General features: G+C 39.3%; 2 protein-coding genes across 5 annotated transcripts in view; both read right to left on the bottom strand.

Annotated features, from left to right (window-relative positions):
* The window catches only part of FAM53B (family with sequence similarity 53 member B), a 527,638-nt gene that overhangs the window by 26,998 nt on the left and 483,699 nt on the right, over window positions 1-16,941 (bottom strand). The window lies entirely within an intron of this gene.
* CPXM2 (carboxypeptidase X, M14 family member 2) overlaps window positions 1-16,941 on the bottom strand; it is a 78,603-nt gene that overhangs the window by 5,374 nt on the left and 56,288 nt on the right. Inside the window, exons 6-12 of the mRNA XM_075757675.1 lie at window positions 16,710-16,798; window positions 11,357-11,480; window positions 9,706-9,902; window positions 8,645-8,824; window positions 7,357-7,654; window positions 3,368-3,507; window positions 2,744-2,843 (exon numbers count right to left, since the gene is read on the bottom strand). Coding sequence (XP_075613790.1) covers window positions 2,744-2,843; window positions 3,368-3,507; window positions 7,357-7,654; window positions 8,645-8,824; window positions 9,706-9,902; window positions 11,357-11,480; window positions 16,710-16,798 — 1,128 coding nt within the window. The remainder of the gene's footprint in view (window positions 1-2,743; window positions 2,844-3,367; window positions 3,508-7,356; window positions 7,655-8,644; window positions 8,825-9,705; window positions 9,903-11,356; window positions 11,481-16,709; window positions 16,799-16,941) is intronic.

Genomic DNA, 16,941 nt, shown 5'->3' with positions numbered 1-16,941 from the left:
GGTACAGGCTGTGATATGGAGGAGTTTCACCAGAAGGAAACTCTACATTTCTTCTTCAAGATTTGCTTTGAGATTTCCAAAATGTGTAATTACAGGAAGCAACCCACAAACTGCCTTTGCATACAAAGATGTCCATGTGCATTTGGTCATCCAACTCTTTTTCTGTCATAGACCACAGCCCGCATCTAACTGTAACAACGCGTAATCACTCAGACTTGGTCAATAGTTACATATGCATGAAGAAAAAATGGAATAATTTTCCAGAAAGAATCAATGACTTCAGTTAGCCTATTAATATTGTTAGCTTAGTGTCAGCTACACTCTCTTCCCATAAGATATATTGTACATCTAAAAGAAAGTTAAAAAAAATGTGCTTTCCATATACTCTTTTTTGTCCACAGGAAGAAGCAGAGAAATTTTCTCAAAGAAGTAAATGTTATTAGAGGCCCTTTACAGACAACTTTTGTCTGGCTCTACAGGGTACTCAACCACATTAATGTATCAAAGAAACAGTAGATACCTTACAGCTTAACTCATTTTAAACAAAACTTATGAACAGAGATAGTGGCCATAATTCTTCTCCTGCTTGTCCTATTTTTATATCAAGGCAACTCGGAGGTTTAAATAGATTCATTTTTCATTTTAAAAGGTATTACTAAAAGAAGACTGCTGACAATTTGCCTTCTTTTTCCGGAGTTATACATGTCATTTTAGCTTTTGGGCTCCAACATAAATTCTCCAGTTTCAAAGACTAATGAGACATACCTTGTTACCTGTATAACATAAAACAAGATTGAACTTTTATGTTCCCATCTACAAAATGACTCCCAAACAGAGTGTCAACTTAAACATCTCATTAAAAGAAAAGAATTAAAAAGAATGAAATAAGTACTTTTAGTTTTACTAACAATCTCAGATGGCCTTGAGCCACAGAAGCTCAGCTCTAAGTCTAGGCGTAAATAGCTGCAAGTTTCCCCAAGCGTTACACGGTGGATTCCGTGATCCTGCACCATTATTAACGTGCCACCACGACTCCTCTCCGTGTGCATGTTTGCTGTCTTTAAGCTGCTGATTTTTTTCTTTCATGTGGCAATCCAGTGTCCCGAGAGCTGGAGATTAATCACCTATTGCATTTGCTCAGCCTCAATCAGAGCAATACATTAATTCTGTTAACAGAGAAATACAAACTACAGTTTATGGGAGTCTTTCAAGACTGCCAAGACTTCAAAGACAAGGAAAAACAACTGATTACTTTAATTCCTCCTATCATTTCCCAGTGGTCCCATTTTGAAATATTGAAGGCAGAATCATTATTGCCTAATTAAATACCTGTCATTAGATGTTTTCTTTTACAATACAGACACAGTAGCACTGAAATAAAATTAATGTAAACTAAGTTAGATATTCCAAGATTTATTATTGGCTCAGATAATCTACTGTAGCAAACATTCAAGATTTGGAAGTCTCTTATCCACAGCTCTCTGATATTCCATAGCCTGAAATCTGTTTACATGTCAAAGTGTGCCACAGCTTACCTTAGTGGCAAAGTAAGTGAAAGTGGCAGCTAATGAAAGACCCAGAATGCCAGTCGGGATGTAAAAAATACACAAAGTTAATGTTCCTGTTTCTAATATCGAACCAAACCTAGAGTACACAGCAATGTGATTTGTCTGATTATTCATCATGATGCTACTTTTCCATAAACATCCAACAGAAACCTTAAGCTCTTGCAACCAGCACTTTGAGCACAATCACTAAAGACTCCTGCTGACGTCTTGTTTTGCCATTTCTTTCCGCATATCCTCTCCATTGTTTCTCTATTTAAGATGACTGTGTGCCTTAAATCACAGTACAGTACCTACACAAACACAACGGCCATTGGACACTGTCCCGGCCACGACCTGCCAACAATTTTCATTAATCTTGCAATTGCTAGTGTTTATTTAAAGCAGTTCTTTATTTAGTGCCGTAACTACTTTCCAGGACATTAGATAGGCTCAGAGTTTACTCTGAATATACATATCCGTGTCTGGGTAGCATCAAGACCGTGCTAACAAGGCAAATAGCCATTTGTGTGGGTTTTTTAAAACTATACATATTGAAAAGTAATTGCCTGGGCTGAAATTCACCCCCACAAAGCAGCGTCTCTACTGAGCCCCAGCAAACAATCTTTCATAAAGCTGTGATGTTGTGCAGGAGGCTCTTCAGGTTGTGAAACTCCCCCTTCCCTGCAACAGCTGTTCCTGCTCTGGACACCGTCTAAATCGCATCTCCAACAGATTCACAGTCCTGTAACTGTTAACAGCCAGAGAAACACTCTTCGCCCACCAAGGCATTACCTACGCCCTTGTTTTTCAGCGCTGTAACTATTCTGGGTTAGATTTGCACTACCTTGCCATGAGAAAAGGAGCAATAAGAGTCCTTAAGACACAGCCTTACTCAGGCTATTGATTTTGGGCAGATAAAAGGCTATTTGCTCAATACTTTAAAAGTGGTGGAAAGAGGCAAAGGGGCAGAGAGGAAAGCCATGGAAAGCCATAGTTCTGTTCTGGACTACGCAGCTGCACCATGGCAAGAAGTGACTCCCTCCTCGTGTGCCGCTCCTTCTGCAACACTCTCCTTGGGCTGTATGCGATCCGCTGGCTTTTCTCAGAAAAGAGTTCAAAGTTGCAATGAGGTCCCGTATTTTGTTTTTAAACCACAAATCTGTTCATTTGCACTGATGTTTTTGGGGTTTTTTTACCTGTACGAATGTCATGGTTAACACCTTCTACTGAAATAACAGCATTTGGGATTCCCTTTCCATGCACATCTTTTACAATGCCTTTGATGCCTCGATGGACCTATTGAGAGAATAAATAAACAAATATATATTGCACAGCAATGAACAGTACTATCATTAGGAAGATACAACAAATCATTAATTCCATATGTGAATTAAGTATATTCTGTTCCTACTTTATAGTTCAAGCAATTTTGAAATATCATTATTAACCCCGTATTAGCCTTCCAGCCATTAGCTACTTCTGAACCAGCTTACAAATTCTGTTAGGATTCCCGAGGCATCAAATTCAAGAGACAGATAAGCCAAGCAGATAAAACAGCGGACATAAGGGTTTTTTCTGGCAGTCACTTCTAGCAAGCTCTGCACTCACGTCAAATTTTAACAAGCTTCATTATTTTGTCCTCCTAAATTAAAACAGTCTGGCTGAAGTGATATGCCAGTATTGCTTATAGGTAAGGTTTCTATCACAAATACCAATAATCATTTAATTAGTCATGCAAGAAAAACATCAGAAACCTTAAACTCCCTTTCAATCTGAAAGGAGTCATTGAGTTATTCAGAAGTTGTTCTTCTGTCGAATACCTGTTCCATAAAAACAATCAGGGACTCGCGGTTGTTTTCCCATTCTTCGGGCAGCTCGCTCTCGTGGGGATACTTGTCACAGCCAACATAGATGGATAGCTCAAAGCAGTTTGTGTGCAGATAACTGAAGTCATTTATGCCTGTCAATAGGAGAGAAAAAAGAAACAATTCACATCCTCTTTTATTCTGTTCATCAGATCTGAGCAGCGCCCTCCTGCTATCACAAAACTTACAGGAAATAGAGATTTAGCAGAAAATAAACAAAACCAAAACAAAATTAAACTCATTCCGGATAAAGTTTCTATGATATTGATGGAGAAGATAGTGGAACACCAGGAAGATGTTAGGAAAGGTGTCTCTTTACAGCAAAAAACTTGTGCTTTGCTTTTCGGAAAGCACTATGCTGCACTAATCGTGGACACATTCCCTTGGAGCAGCTCTCACTTATGTTCGCCCTGGGTAGAAATGGGATGGTCTACGTTAGCTTGCATGAATGTGTGGCCATTAACCGAATTTATACAACCCTAAATGTCAGGATGCAGGGTAATCTGCACACAGTGATTGTTAACTAAAAAAGATTTATCAGAACGGTCGATGCAATAGTTTCTCAGTCTAAATGTTTTCCCATGTAAGTAATCTAAATGATAGGAAAGCCAGAAAAATCAAGGCAGTAAAAATTCCTTTAAGTTATATATATGGTGCCTATTACCTTGTAAGGAATGGCAGGATCTATTCTGTTTTCTCCCTGTTGTGGCTTTGCAGAGGCCTGGAATCTGCACCACCGCTCTGCAGTAGGGATTTCCATTAGGAATGTGTCCTAACCAAAACCCAGGAACCCCAGTGCCCCTGTCCTCCAAGGGGCTGCAGTTTAAGTCTATGTTATAGAGAGCGCTGTGACCTTCACAAAGGTCCTGAGCACTAGGAAAGACTGTATTTTGATACAGATCCCAAACATTTCCCTTCTCCAGGTTTCTCTCCCATTTCTCACAATTATTTTCCTTTGGGAAATTCCATTTATTAGTTCTCCACAATCATAAAGAAAACATAACAAAGCACATGAACATTAGAGGAAGAAACGATGGGAGCTTCATTTTTTCATTATCCATCTGCATCTTGAATTAAAACCCCTAATTTAAATATTTATTAATGATCATTAGTTGTTTTATTTTACAATAGCAGAGTTTAGCAGGAAATGCATTCACCAAATGCTTCTCTTGAAAAGAGTTAAAAAAAAAAAAAACCCTAGTCCTGTCCAATTACCATAGAACAGTAGTCAAGTATTTAACGAGTCCTCAGTGCCTGCTGGATGCAGAGCAGGAGGATTATACAATACAGATGTTCAGCTTTGCACTTCTGTTGATGGGGGAAGCCTAAATATCAGGCAGTGACATACGCTATTCTGCACATAAATGTTTGAGAAACAGCCACAATTATTTTCCCCCTCACATACTGTATCGCATCCTGATTAATCTGTTGTGAAATGTTTCGCAATACACAGTAATTGCTCAGTTTTAATACATGTATTTAAGAAAATGGCTTAATGTTGCCAAGAGAAACTCTCTGTGTAGTGTCTGAAACATGCAAATCCAGACTTGAAAACACTGGAAATAAAATGAAATTCATCTGTTCTTTGCCTTTGTGCAGTTCACTCAGTGCAGGAACGTTATATGTAAAATTGCTGAGGAACTTGCATTCATTGCAATCCAAAATATGTGCAGGAAATAGTATGTCTGGGTTTCAAAGGCATACAGAGGTGTTTGATATCTGTGGTGCACGTACTTCTCTAGGGACTCTCTGGTGCTGAACAGGAATTAGAAAAATCCCTTCTAAATTTTCCCATGGCACGAGCAGTGAGAAGTTTATACGCACGATCACTGCAAGGCCAGGCAGCTGGGGGAAGAAGAGAGAGAGGGTGGGCAGCTTCAAGTCATGCTACAGCCAGGACATGCCACCCACACCAAAGGACAGAGGTGGGGCAGCTTTCTGCAAGCAATGTATTGGTGTGTCGCCTTCAAGTCAGGCATTAAGCAAGCAGGGGCTTAAGAGAAAGTGCTACGTGTTGATCTAAAAGGTAAAGAAATGGAAAAAGTGGAGAGAGCTGTACAGCTACATCTGTACAGTCACGGAATCAGAGAGTGAAAAAATACGGGAGAAATTTGTCTTCAAATCTGGAATCATATTTGGAGAACCCTTCACGGTGCAAGGTGCTGTTGGTTAACTATCACCTGTAATACATATAAACGCATGCATAAACATATCTGCAATACAAATCACTTCCTTCCATTTGTCTAAGTAGAGAAGAGGGCTAAAACCATCCTGCACATTGCAGGCTGAGCTCCAATGCAAACTACATCCTTGGAGGTTTAGCCTGGAGTCCAAGGTGTAAAGAATTGAAAGCAATATTCCAGCATTCTTCTCAAAGACAGACTTACTACAATGTAAGAGAGCAGGATGTAAAGTATAATGAGAAACATCATAAAGCAATAAAAGAAATCAGATGAACCAAATCCAATATGCAATTTTTACTAAGAAATCGAGATACTATTCAGTATCTATATTGACATCATTACTTAATGTAACTTAGTGTGACATCTGTTAGTGACATGGCCAATGTCATCTTTTCTGGATCGATTCATAATCATGTTTCTCATAACAGGACAATTAAACACAGATAGTTAAGCAGTCAAGTTAGCATTCAGAGGGTTTTTTTTTAGAATTTGCTGAAATGCATAGAAACGTGTTATCAGGTATTGGCCTTGTGATCTAAGAGTTGAATCTTCCCCCAAAATCCACCCAGCACTTTTTAACCTCCTGAAAAAATATTTGAAAAGAAAAGTTTATTCTTGGCTCTAGCCTTTAAAGGCTGGCCAGCATTAACTTTACACAGGCCAATGTAAAAGCCATAAAAGTTGTGTCCAAAATCCAGAAATGTTTATGCAGTGAAACTACCTGCAAGTTACAAACAAGAGCCAGCTCCAATAAAACGTGGTCTGCACAGATGCTCGCTTGCATCTGTTTGCTATTACTGCTGCAGTTGTTCCTGTTGTCATTAACGTGACGGCAGATGCACGGCTCATTTCTTAATTTCGTAGAATATGTTGTCTCACCTATGTATTTACAAAAAACCCCACCAACATTTGATGAATCAGCGGAGTGCCTATTCTGAGTCTGCTCGAAGTGTACACCCGTAGAGACAACCGTGCCTATTGCTGTTAAAAATGGGCTTCTAATTGGAATTTCTGGAAACCGATGCTTTGTCTGCACTACAGGACACGGCTTCTCCTTCACGCTCCTTGACAGGGTGACAGGCTTGGGCATATGGTGAAAGACGCAATCTGTAATTTATTCTGGCAGCAGAAATGCCTACGGAGCCCATGCAAAGTTTAAGTGTAAGCACGTCCAGGTCTTTTAAAAATAAGGTGGTAGCAGGCAAGCAGTAGCTTTTCGAGGCATGTTTTTACAACTCAAAGTGAATGTCAGTGGGGGCTGATCTGCAACTGCGTTCAGCAAGCAGGAGGTAGAAATCCTGATTTTATCATCTGAGGGCCACTGGACTCTCTCTCCCCAGGCTCCCAGACTGGTTTGGGAGTCGCTGCTTTGGCTCCGACACTGGTTACTTCTGCTGTTTGGCAGTATTTTTCTGTTGGCACCCTCTGAGATGGCAAAGGCTGACAGGCTCCCCCCTGCTAGTGAGTTTGGAATGGTTGGTTTTGTCCTGACAAACCATCCCGCATAAGTAGAATCCATAAAACTAACATATTGCACGTGCACTTTTGGAAACGTCAGCGGTAAACGAAATGGTCACCAAGTCACGCAGTCTCCTTCAACCCTCTGATACCTGATGAAATGCAGTGAATGGACTTTCAGCTGGGGAAATTGTCCTCTTGATGCACTTTTTACCACCTTTGCCTCTGCAATGTACACCAGGCAGTGACGGCATTATCATATTTAACAAGGTCACGTTCACTGTAGGTTCTACAGACACTTACTTCCAGCCACGGTATGCCAGGAGGCTCCGTTAACGGTGCCGTCCTCCTTTTGGAAATCCTCTGTGTGGCACGCTCTCCTTCTCGCATCTGTCATCAGGCGGTGAGTGGAGGCATAGGAATACGCGAGCCAGCGAAAGACGTGGTCGTCTGGGGTAGGTGTGTAATCCTGGGTTTTCCACATCGATCGCACCATATCGTAGGGGTACGCCACCACCAGCTCTCCTCCCTGCAAATTGCCACCCAGCACAAAAGGAATTTTTTCCATCCATGCTATTATTGCCCGTGTCTCAACTGCCACCTGGGAGAAAAAGAAACAGCAGCTTTGATTCAACCTGAGAAATTTAGTAATTTTCTTCCAAAGGTAGACCAAATGCAGGAGTCCTGCTGTGAGTTTCTCAGCATGGAGTGAGTAACCAGCACAAAAGATGTGGCCAAGGAGAAGGGCTTCTTTAAATTACAGTGCTTGCCTGCCATGCTTTGGAGGTTACTGACAACCCATAAAAACTTACAAAAACTTAATGTTTGTAATTTATGCAGCAGGAAGATCTTTGAACAGCGAGGCCGAGAGCAGCAACCGACAAAGATGTCAGACCACAACACCGCTCCCCCTGCCATCGGGGGAAAGGAGTTTTCGAAATAAGGGATTTTAGACACAGAAATATTTCTAAAGCCCACAGAACTGCTGCAGTTCAGTGCCTTCCCCTCAAACTAGGGGAACCTCAGCCACTATAAATAGTTGCCATTATATTTAAAAGGCCGTGCAAAAATAAGTTACATTTTTGGCACTGCGATCCTATAAATGGCTTTAACATAAGCCACTGCATCGGTTTTGCATATGCTTCAGTGTTTGCTGTGTTATTTCAAATAAGAACATCAAGAAAACCCCAGGAGAAACTTGTATGGCGACTGAGTTTGCAAAGAGCTCACCTATGCTGCAAAACTAGGGAGAAGCCCGATTCGCAGAACTGAGCTCTGCGGTGGGTTCCTCTTTGTCTGCCTGTTTCTGCCTAAACGTTGGGTATGGAGTCCTCCAGGTTCTTGCAATAGTCCAGGGAAAAGAGGATCCACCGGGAAGCAGTTTCCATCCCAATGGCTGCCTCTGACATATGGCGATAATGGTACTTTTCTGGTGCATTTTTATTTCCACAGACTAACAGGGAAGCCTAGACAAGTAGCTTAGATCAGGTGTGTAACTTCACCCACAAGTTACCAATCTCTTGAGAAATGTAAAGCTCACTCTTTCAGCCTGCCCCAGCCTTTGTGTTCCCCTCCCTCTGGTGTTACTCACGGTGGCGTTTTCGGACAGGTACCAGTCGGGGATTGGGATGTGATGGTTTGGAACTTTTCTTTTACTCTTTTTCTGATCTTCTGACTCCCAGAGCAAAGAGTTTAGATCAGGGAAATTATTGTTGATGTCAATGCCATCCTGAGTCCATCGTCCTAAAGACCAGCCCCCTAATTCTGAACCCTTAGATTTAAAAAAAAAAAAAAAAAAAAGAAAAGAAAAGAAAAGAAAGATAAATGTTCATGGAGAACACGACAACCTGTGAGCCCTCAGCAAAGTGTTTGGGGATGTGTCAGAGATAATTCTATAGAGAGAAATGGAAGGATGAATTATTTAATTAACTGAAATTAATAATTGGCATTTTTTCATTTTGTACGAAACCTTGAATGAGGTCAAGCAAAACCCATGAAAAATTACTTGGGGTCAGTCAAAGTGTTCCATTTTTGTTTTCAAGGTTTCTATTTAGGACTGATTTTCCCCCGGGTTGCACTAGGGGTGGCATAGATTCCCTTCTACAGCTGTGAATGCAACTTTTGTATTCCAGTCTTCTACAGACTGCCCTGGAAGATTTTCCAATGCATTTGACGAGCCCCTGAAATTTTTCCTCCTGGTGTCTGTCTTCTTCCAGACTGAATTATTATGACGCCCAACACATTGTGCTCTCCTTAAAGACACACTATTAAATTTCAGTTGCAGAGGAATGCAAATTTTCATGTGCTTAGCTTGGTTTCTCATGAGAAACAGACTGCATGAATTTTCCACTTTCCATAATGGTGTTCCCATTGATCTATACACCTCGGTATGGTTTGTTCTGGCAGTCTTTGTGATCCTCCTTTCCACACACATCTTCCTGTTAGCCAATGTCACGTAGAATTCTTTCAGATTTTTTTCTCAGTAAGATGTTTCAGTGGCTTCTGTTTGCTTTGATGTGTTTATTTTTACATTTGTTTATTATGATTGCTTGCAAAATATGACCTTTGAAAAAAAAATAATGACAACAGGAACACATTTCATTAATCTAATACAACTAAAATAATTCCTTGGTATGTTCATAATCATATTACCGCTTTATATGCCTTGTCATATCCATCTGGGTTGACCGAGGGCAGGAGGTGGATTCTGGTGTCCTCAATGAGATGTACGATGCGCGGGTTCCCAGCCAGGTATTCCTGACACATGAACTGCATTAACAAAAGGATTAGCTCACGTCCAAGCACTTCGTTCCCGTGAGCTCCTGCAATGTACCGAAATTCTGGTTCACCTGTTGAAAACATGTGGGGCAGAAGTGTAGTCAAAGCAGCAAATCAAACATCTAACCAAATTTCATTTATGTCAATCAGCAGCATTTCACTTAAGGAGAGCTGGAGAAATGCCTTAACTGAACAAATGAGAGGTGAAAATGTAACTTTACAGAAACAAATAATTACTTTCTGTTGCTATTTTAGAAGAACAGTCTTATGTATCAGTGATAACTAAAGACACTGTGTAAACACTTCAAAACCCATATTCCATTAAACAGATTTTTAATTATACTCACAATTTCAGCATGTTACAGGTAGATTTTAAAGGTTTGGATAGTCTAAAAATAACATGAAAAATACATTGCTGGTAGCTCATTGGGACAGATGTTGAGGGTCGTGAAAGATAACACTCAGTTACCATACAAAATCGATCTCTGACTTCACACATTCCTTTTCCTTCCCTTATCAAAAAACAGGCTCACATATATTTTTCAGTGTTATGTTGAATGCCACAATACTTGCACTCAACTACAAAACACTTCATACTTTAATAGCACCAGCTATTAAAAAAAGCCCCATAATCGAGTTGTCCTTTGTATGAATAAGACTTGCGAACATCAAGAGGACAGACCCAAACTGGCCAAGGCTTGCGGCTGTGTCCACCCTCCCAGTTTCTCTGGCCCATGATACACTCCTTGCATGTTCTCTGCAGGACTCTCAAAGATAGGTGAGTGGACAAGGCAGATTAGATTAATTATTCTGGTGTTAACATCTAGGACTCAGAGGCTGCGGTCTAAGATCAGCCCCAAGTCTACCGAGACATTACATCTAATGTGCTCCATCCCTTATGGCAAAGCAGAGAGATGTCTTAGGAGCATTTCACACTTTTCCTTGGGTGGGATGAATACATATCAAGGTATTTATGGACATGGCAAAGCACAAGACACCTTTATTCCAACAACTGCCCCAGGCACTATCATGCTGAGATCTTTATTCTTCTCCACAGAAGGACCAAAGACTGAATGAGTTTCTATTCTGAAGAATTATATCACCATAGAAAATTGTACCCCCGCACTCACCAGTGAAAGACAATTTGGGAGATTTGACCTGTCCTTGCTTGCAATGCATTCACCCCACAGAAAAATGGTAGATTTCTATCCAAAGCTACATAAATCCCCAGAACTAAAATCCATTCCCCAGTACTAAAATTCACTTCTATTTTGTTATTGTAAAGAATAAAACTCATTATCATTAAAGAATTTGCTCCCATATTCAAAATGCCTTCTATTTGTGCTCTCCCTCCTCTTCCCAATTTAGAAATATAGCGCTGAAGTTCCTCCCACATACATTTGAAATCTTTGTTGCTGTGAATATAATTCCATCAGTGATAATTACGGCAGATACAGAGAATGAAGATTAAAAAAAAGCCAAATCCCAACACCCTTCAACAGATTTAGTTAGACTAAATCCTAACCAACTTCATGTTCTCCTGGGTTGTCAGAAATCTCGACAGCATACAGCTTTAGTCCTTGGTTGCTTTTTCCAATATTGTAAATTCTTGTGATATTCGGGCACATTTTATTCACAGTTTTCATCAACTGCCAAGAAAAAAATGACACAAAATTAGACAATGCATCATCAAAACAGATCCACTATTAATTATTTCTTCCCAAATTGGTTGTGGCAAAAACTTCATTTTCTGTTCTGATTATTTCTTAGTTGTAAAAGCTTTATGTTTAGTTCATGAATGACAGCTCTGCTATCACACAACATGTTTGTTCGGCTGGAACAAGCTGAATACTGTCTGCTGAAACACCACAGAGGAGGTGAGATTCAAGATCTTTCTTATGTATTTGTAATATTATCACAAAATTAAAGACTCGAGGGGGAAGTCCAATCGGAATAAACCCAGCAAAACCATACTGCCATACTACGAAAAGGCAGTAAACCATGTTTTCAAAACATTATGCAATGGAGGGTAATTAGCCACCTTAACACTTCCTCCTACACACTCTGTGATTTACTATAGCTAAGTGACTTGAGATGACCCAAGGCGTTAGTGGCACAGCAATGTATATACATTACAAGTTGCCACAGGCACACTCTGCCCAGTAAAGGAGATTTCTCTCTCCTTCACCCTACGTGGCAGCAACTTCATTCAAAACAAACTAAGAGGGAATGATATCATCCATTTAAACATGATTTTCCCGGTGAATTCTGATTACACCTGCCTCCACTGAGGTAGAAACCAAGCTCACTCTTCTTGTATTACGATGTGAAATTTCATATGGAAAAATTGTTAGTTAAGGCAGTGTTGATGTGACCAAAATAGCGAAATAGATGTGATCTGGAAGACTCCAGAAACACAGCAAGTTATGCTCCTTCAGTAAATAACAGATTCCTCAGAATTTGCTTACCAAGTTTCAGCAAAAAAATAGGGTTAATAATGGAAATGCCCACAGGCTGTCAGAAGACATTCCTCCCATCAAAAATCTATTCTATTCACTGTTTCTGCAAATACTGTATGGTATAGTCAAAATATAATCAAATAGCCTCAGTGCTTACTAATGTGCATAGGGAAGGTCATGGTTAAGGTTAAAGCTGTGTTTAAACCAATGGAGTTACACAGATGGCATCCAGATAAGGATATCTAAATTGTCCCACAAACACACACTGTACTGTGGCATTTCAGATGAACACTGAAATTTAGAAATAAGACTGAAAATTTATATGTTAATAACAAGAAGTTATTGCAAATAGCTTTAAATGACATGAATTTATGTCTCATTTTTTTTTCCATTGGAAGGCATTAAAGAAAGAAAGAAGGAGTTTACTGTAAATTGGAACCCTAGGGACTAGTAATTAGACAATATTTTCATAAACAAGGGTGCATACATTATTGAAGAAATATTGTTGCACAACAAAACTCTTTGCTCACAGAGTGTTAATTTAGAAACAATATTGGATGATAACAAGGCTGATGATTTAAAAAAATACAATAATTAGATGTGTCCGATTCCCATGCCACCATTTACCAAATCTAAGTGGAAACACAGTTCACATTAGGAAGAACATCATTAAAATTCCTCTCATAAAAGGCTTCACTCCTATTTATAATCATGTTGCAAAGAGAATGAAAAGATGCTATTTTTGTACGTTTGTTCATCTCATACGTTGGTTTTATACGTATGAGAAACAATTTCTTTTGCAAACCTAAACTCAGCACTCGTCTGAAAAATTTAGAGTTAGATATGCTCTTTCAGCGTATTGTCTAGTTTCATATCTACATTTTCTCACCACTGTCATCATCATCAGTGTCCCGGTATTTCAGGTACCCAGCTATTTCCATAGAACTCTTTTTAACGTTCTGGGCACACGTAAGTAGGTATGTCATCGTTTGTTGTTCTAGTTGAGACACATAGGTGAAGCCAGAGGACATTGTTTTATATTTTCTAGTGTTTGGTTTAAACAAGTCAATTCCCAACTTTTTGAGACAGATTGCCTTAAATCTTCGTGGTCAAGAGCTACCGCACCTGAACCCACTCATAATGAACCAAAAATACTATCAATGGATATCGAGCTATGAACCTCTTGCTAGAGCCTCACAGATCAAAACTTATCCAAGGTTACTCTGGGAGGATCATTAGTTTATGTCCTGCTGACAAGAGGATGAGATGGATTATTATTGGACCAGATACAGTATTTTTCTCGAATAGAGATAAATATTATTTTTTTCAGTCTGCCAATGAGTACAGATACTGCATTAAAATGAGGTGGTTTTTAGCAGGTTAAACCCGCTTTCTACAATGTATAAGTAATGTTGCTCTCTCAGCTCTATGTTTACCAGTTCTTCTCCTTACACCCTTTTCAAACTGCAGGAAAGTCCCTCCTGGCTGGTGTATCGCGACATCCATGCAGCTCCCCAAGATATGAAACGGGGAAGATGAACATGTCCTCGCAGGGGTGTCTCTGAAATCAGGCTGCAGAGCAGAAGCTTTCCTAACACGTCTGGCACTTGAGGGGGCACAGGATACCCAGAGCATTGATTTAGGAAAGCAGTTAAAAATACGTTAAAAGTTTATTATTAGTGAGAAAAATGCCTAGAACCAAGTTCAAAGTATATTATGATCACTGGAAATGTTTGCATTGGCCTCAGTAAACTTCTCATCATCTCTTTAACTGCAAGCATGTGATTACCTTCTGAGTCAAAGAACCTTTCGTGAATTAGGGCCTCTGCAGTAGACTTCACTGGGGCTCTTTTGATACCAGTATGGATATAGTAATGTAGTTAAATGTTTATATGTGAATACAATACTGAAAACAAACGTATTTCATATTTGCTTTTCTCAGATCCATTTCCTATAAACGGCACAATAAGTCACCTGAAATGTCACAGTGTTTTCTTTGCATTTTGTAGAAACTGTCAAAGACAATTGATGATAACAGTCAGTCAGGGCTTTATTAACAACCAGCAGGACTGTAAAACACTTTCACAATTACGTTCACTAACAGTTCTTATTTGACAGTTCCTATTTATTTGTCACTACCAATTATTTACCCTGCTAGCACAGTGGAAAAAGATTTGCATGCACTCTTTGAAGCAGCTCCGCAAAACTGGTCTCTTGAAGGTCCAATTCCTCCATTTTGATGAAAAGGTGTATTAAACATAGGTCTAAGTGCCATCTACACTTAGAGGAGGCAAAAGGGCTCTCAGTCAATGCCTTTCAGGTCAGGGCTATTCTTTAACCCTCTATGGAGATCTCTCTATTTCTTCTGCTGCGGGCCAAACCAGAAACTACCTCCTCCTTGAGCCTGGAGACTATCAGACAGAGACTGTCAATCTGGCATTGAATGCCACCTAGGATGTTTGCTGGGTATCGCTCTAGTTTTCTACATTGGGCTGTTTCACCCTCAAATAAACCTGTTCAACTGGTAACATATAGAGTGCTCTTCAATTCAGAATTTTCTGCATTATCATCAGGCATACATCACATCATAAACACAGCTGACCATGAAGAGCAACACAAGACTTCAGCGGTGCTTGGAGTCTGGCTTGTCCAAAGATAGGAGTTTTGAAATCCAGTTAAATGGACTTCAAAATTAACACTCCTATTTCCTAAGAAATTTATGATCCAGGTTAGTTATTTCAAAGACAAGGTTTTACTCAAATGTCCATCTCGAACTATTTCTGGGGATATCTATCAACCATTTTAACAGCTTCCTATACAGCATGAATACATCATGTAAATATTTTGGACTGTAAGACAACCCTGACTTCTGCATACAAGACACACCAAGTGTTCCCATTGACTGAAAGAAGAATCTTGAATGGACTTTTAAAAGAAGAAAATGGTACTATAAATTTCATCTTCCTAAACAGTTCTATTAAAATAATCTGACACTGAGAAAATCCCTCCCTCTCAGAAATACTTGACATATTGCAACGCAATGCTGCTGAAACATGGCCCTGGGAACACTCTTTTCTCCTCCTTCCTCAGTGTTTGTGATAAATAACATGAAAGAACAGCGTTTTTCTAAGAGCGTTGGCAGTGAAGTAGCTAACAAGACTCACAATAATGCACAGTATTTAAAAAAAAAATAAAGTTGACTCTTGAAGTTGAGTTATTGTTCCATTTTACACTCAGGAAAGAAATTACAAAGTTCTAAGAATAGTTTCAGGGATATAAGACTTACTGCTACCCAACCATCAATGTTCTGCCTACTAGCAGCAGAACCTAATTAGAATCCAATAAGCTCTAAATAAATTAAGTGTTTTGACACACAGAAAACCAGAAGGTGAGAGAGCACAGCCAAAGCTCACAACTGGCCAGCTCTCAGCTACAGTGCAAATTTTGTTCTTGTATGAAAAGTGGAAAAACATTCTGGTTTAAAGCTGCATTTTTTCCCCAAAGATATTTCTAACCCGACCAACCTGTCTTTCTGCAATGAGAATCTAAAATTCACTTTATTTTATTGCTCTTGACAGTAATTATGCCAATTGAGTTTCTACTTGTCTAATCTTTGTGCTAAGAAATATAGGCCACAAAATCTCTACCAAAATAAATGTGTGACTCAGTACACAATTGCTCAATAAAAAAGAATGGTGATTCATGCAGTATAAATACACTGAAAATTCAGCACACAGAAAATGATTCACGCACTTCAAGTCCAAACATATTATCTTTATATTTGAAGAGAAAGAGGGCAGAAATATTTCTTTAGCACAACGCACACCTATGTCTGTGGTGATACGGAGCAAGATTAAAAACAACAACCACCACCAAAACAACAGGGTCGCCTATTTGAAGATAAAGCAACAAGATTAACAAGGCTGGCAGATTTAAAACTATACCAACAGAACTTTTTTCGCTCCTCTCTCCTGGCCAACAAAGTAATTCCAGTGGTTTCTGTTGAGTTATCGCCAATTTTCACAACTATGAATACAGAATTGGTCTCTGTATAGTTTATTCTGATTACCCAAACCCACTAAAATATAGGAGAATTCTGATGGCTAAGTCAGAGTCAAATCTGAAATGAGAAACCACTGCAACATTCACCACTCAAACATATACGGAAGCAAAATGATGACACGTTATGGGTAAATACTCCCTCTGTCATGTAGTGTCACCTGTTTAAGGTTAGATGATGCACAGATTAAAACTCTGGGATTTTAATAGATTGCCACTTTTAATAATAGATTAAAACTGAAAAAAAATATTTTTAATAGATTGCAGACACCTTTTAACAAGAACTCAGGTTGCATAAGAGCTCAAAAACCTGTACCCATCCACCCTCCATCCAGGTCACACAACAGCCTCTCTGCCTACCTGCCTCATTTCCTTGTAGTTGTGATGCTTAAAGTCCAGATTATCTGTGGTTGTCATTTCATTTCTTCTGTGGTAATAATTATTTGGATCTGAGAAAAGAAATAAAAGAAGTTTCATATGTTTATGAATTTCAAATATAAAGATGCTTAGAGCCATAATGCATGCAAAGAATGTGGAAATCTGAATTACACTGTCCTATATGTATTTAAAACAGGTTTTTAAAAGCAAAACT

Source organism: Balearica regulorum, chromosome 7 (genome assembly GCF_011004875.1).
Source record: "Balearica regulorum gibbericeps isolate bBalReg1 chromosome 7, bBalReg1.pri, whole genome shotgun sequence".
Taxonomy (NCBI): Eukaryota; Metazoa; Chordata; class Aves; order Gruiformes; family Gruidae; genus Balearica; species Balearica regulorum.
The sequence above is the reverse complement of the archived record's forward strand: the minus strand, read 5'-3'. Positions and strand labels throughout refer to the sequence as shown.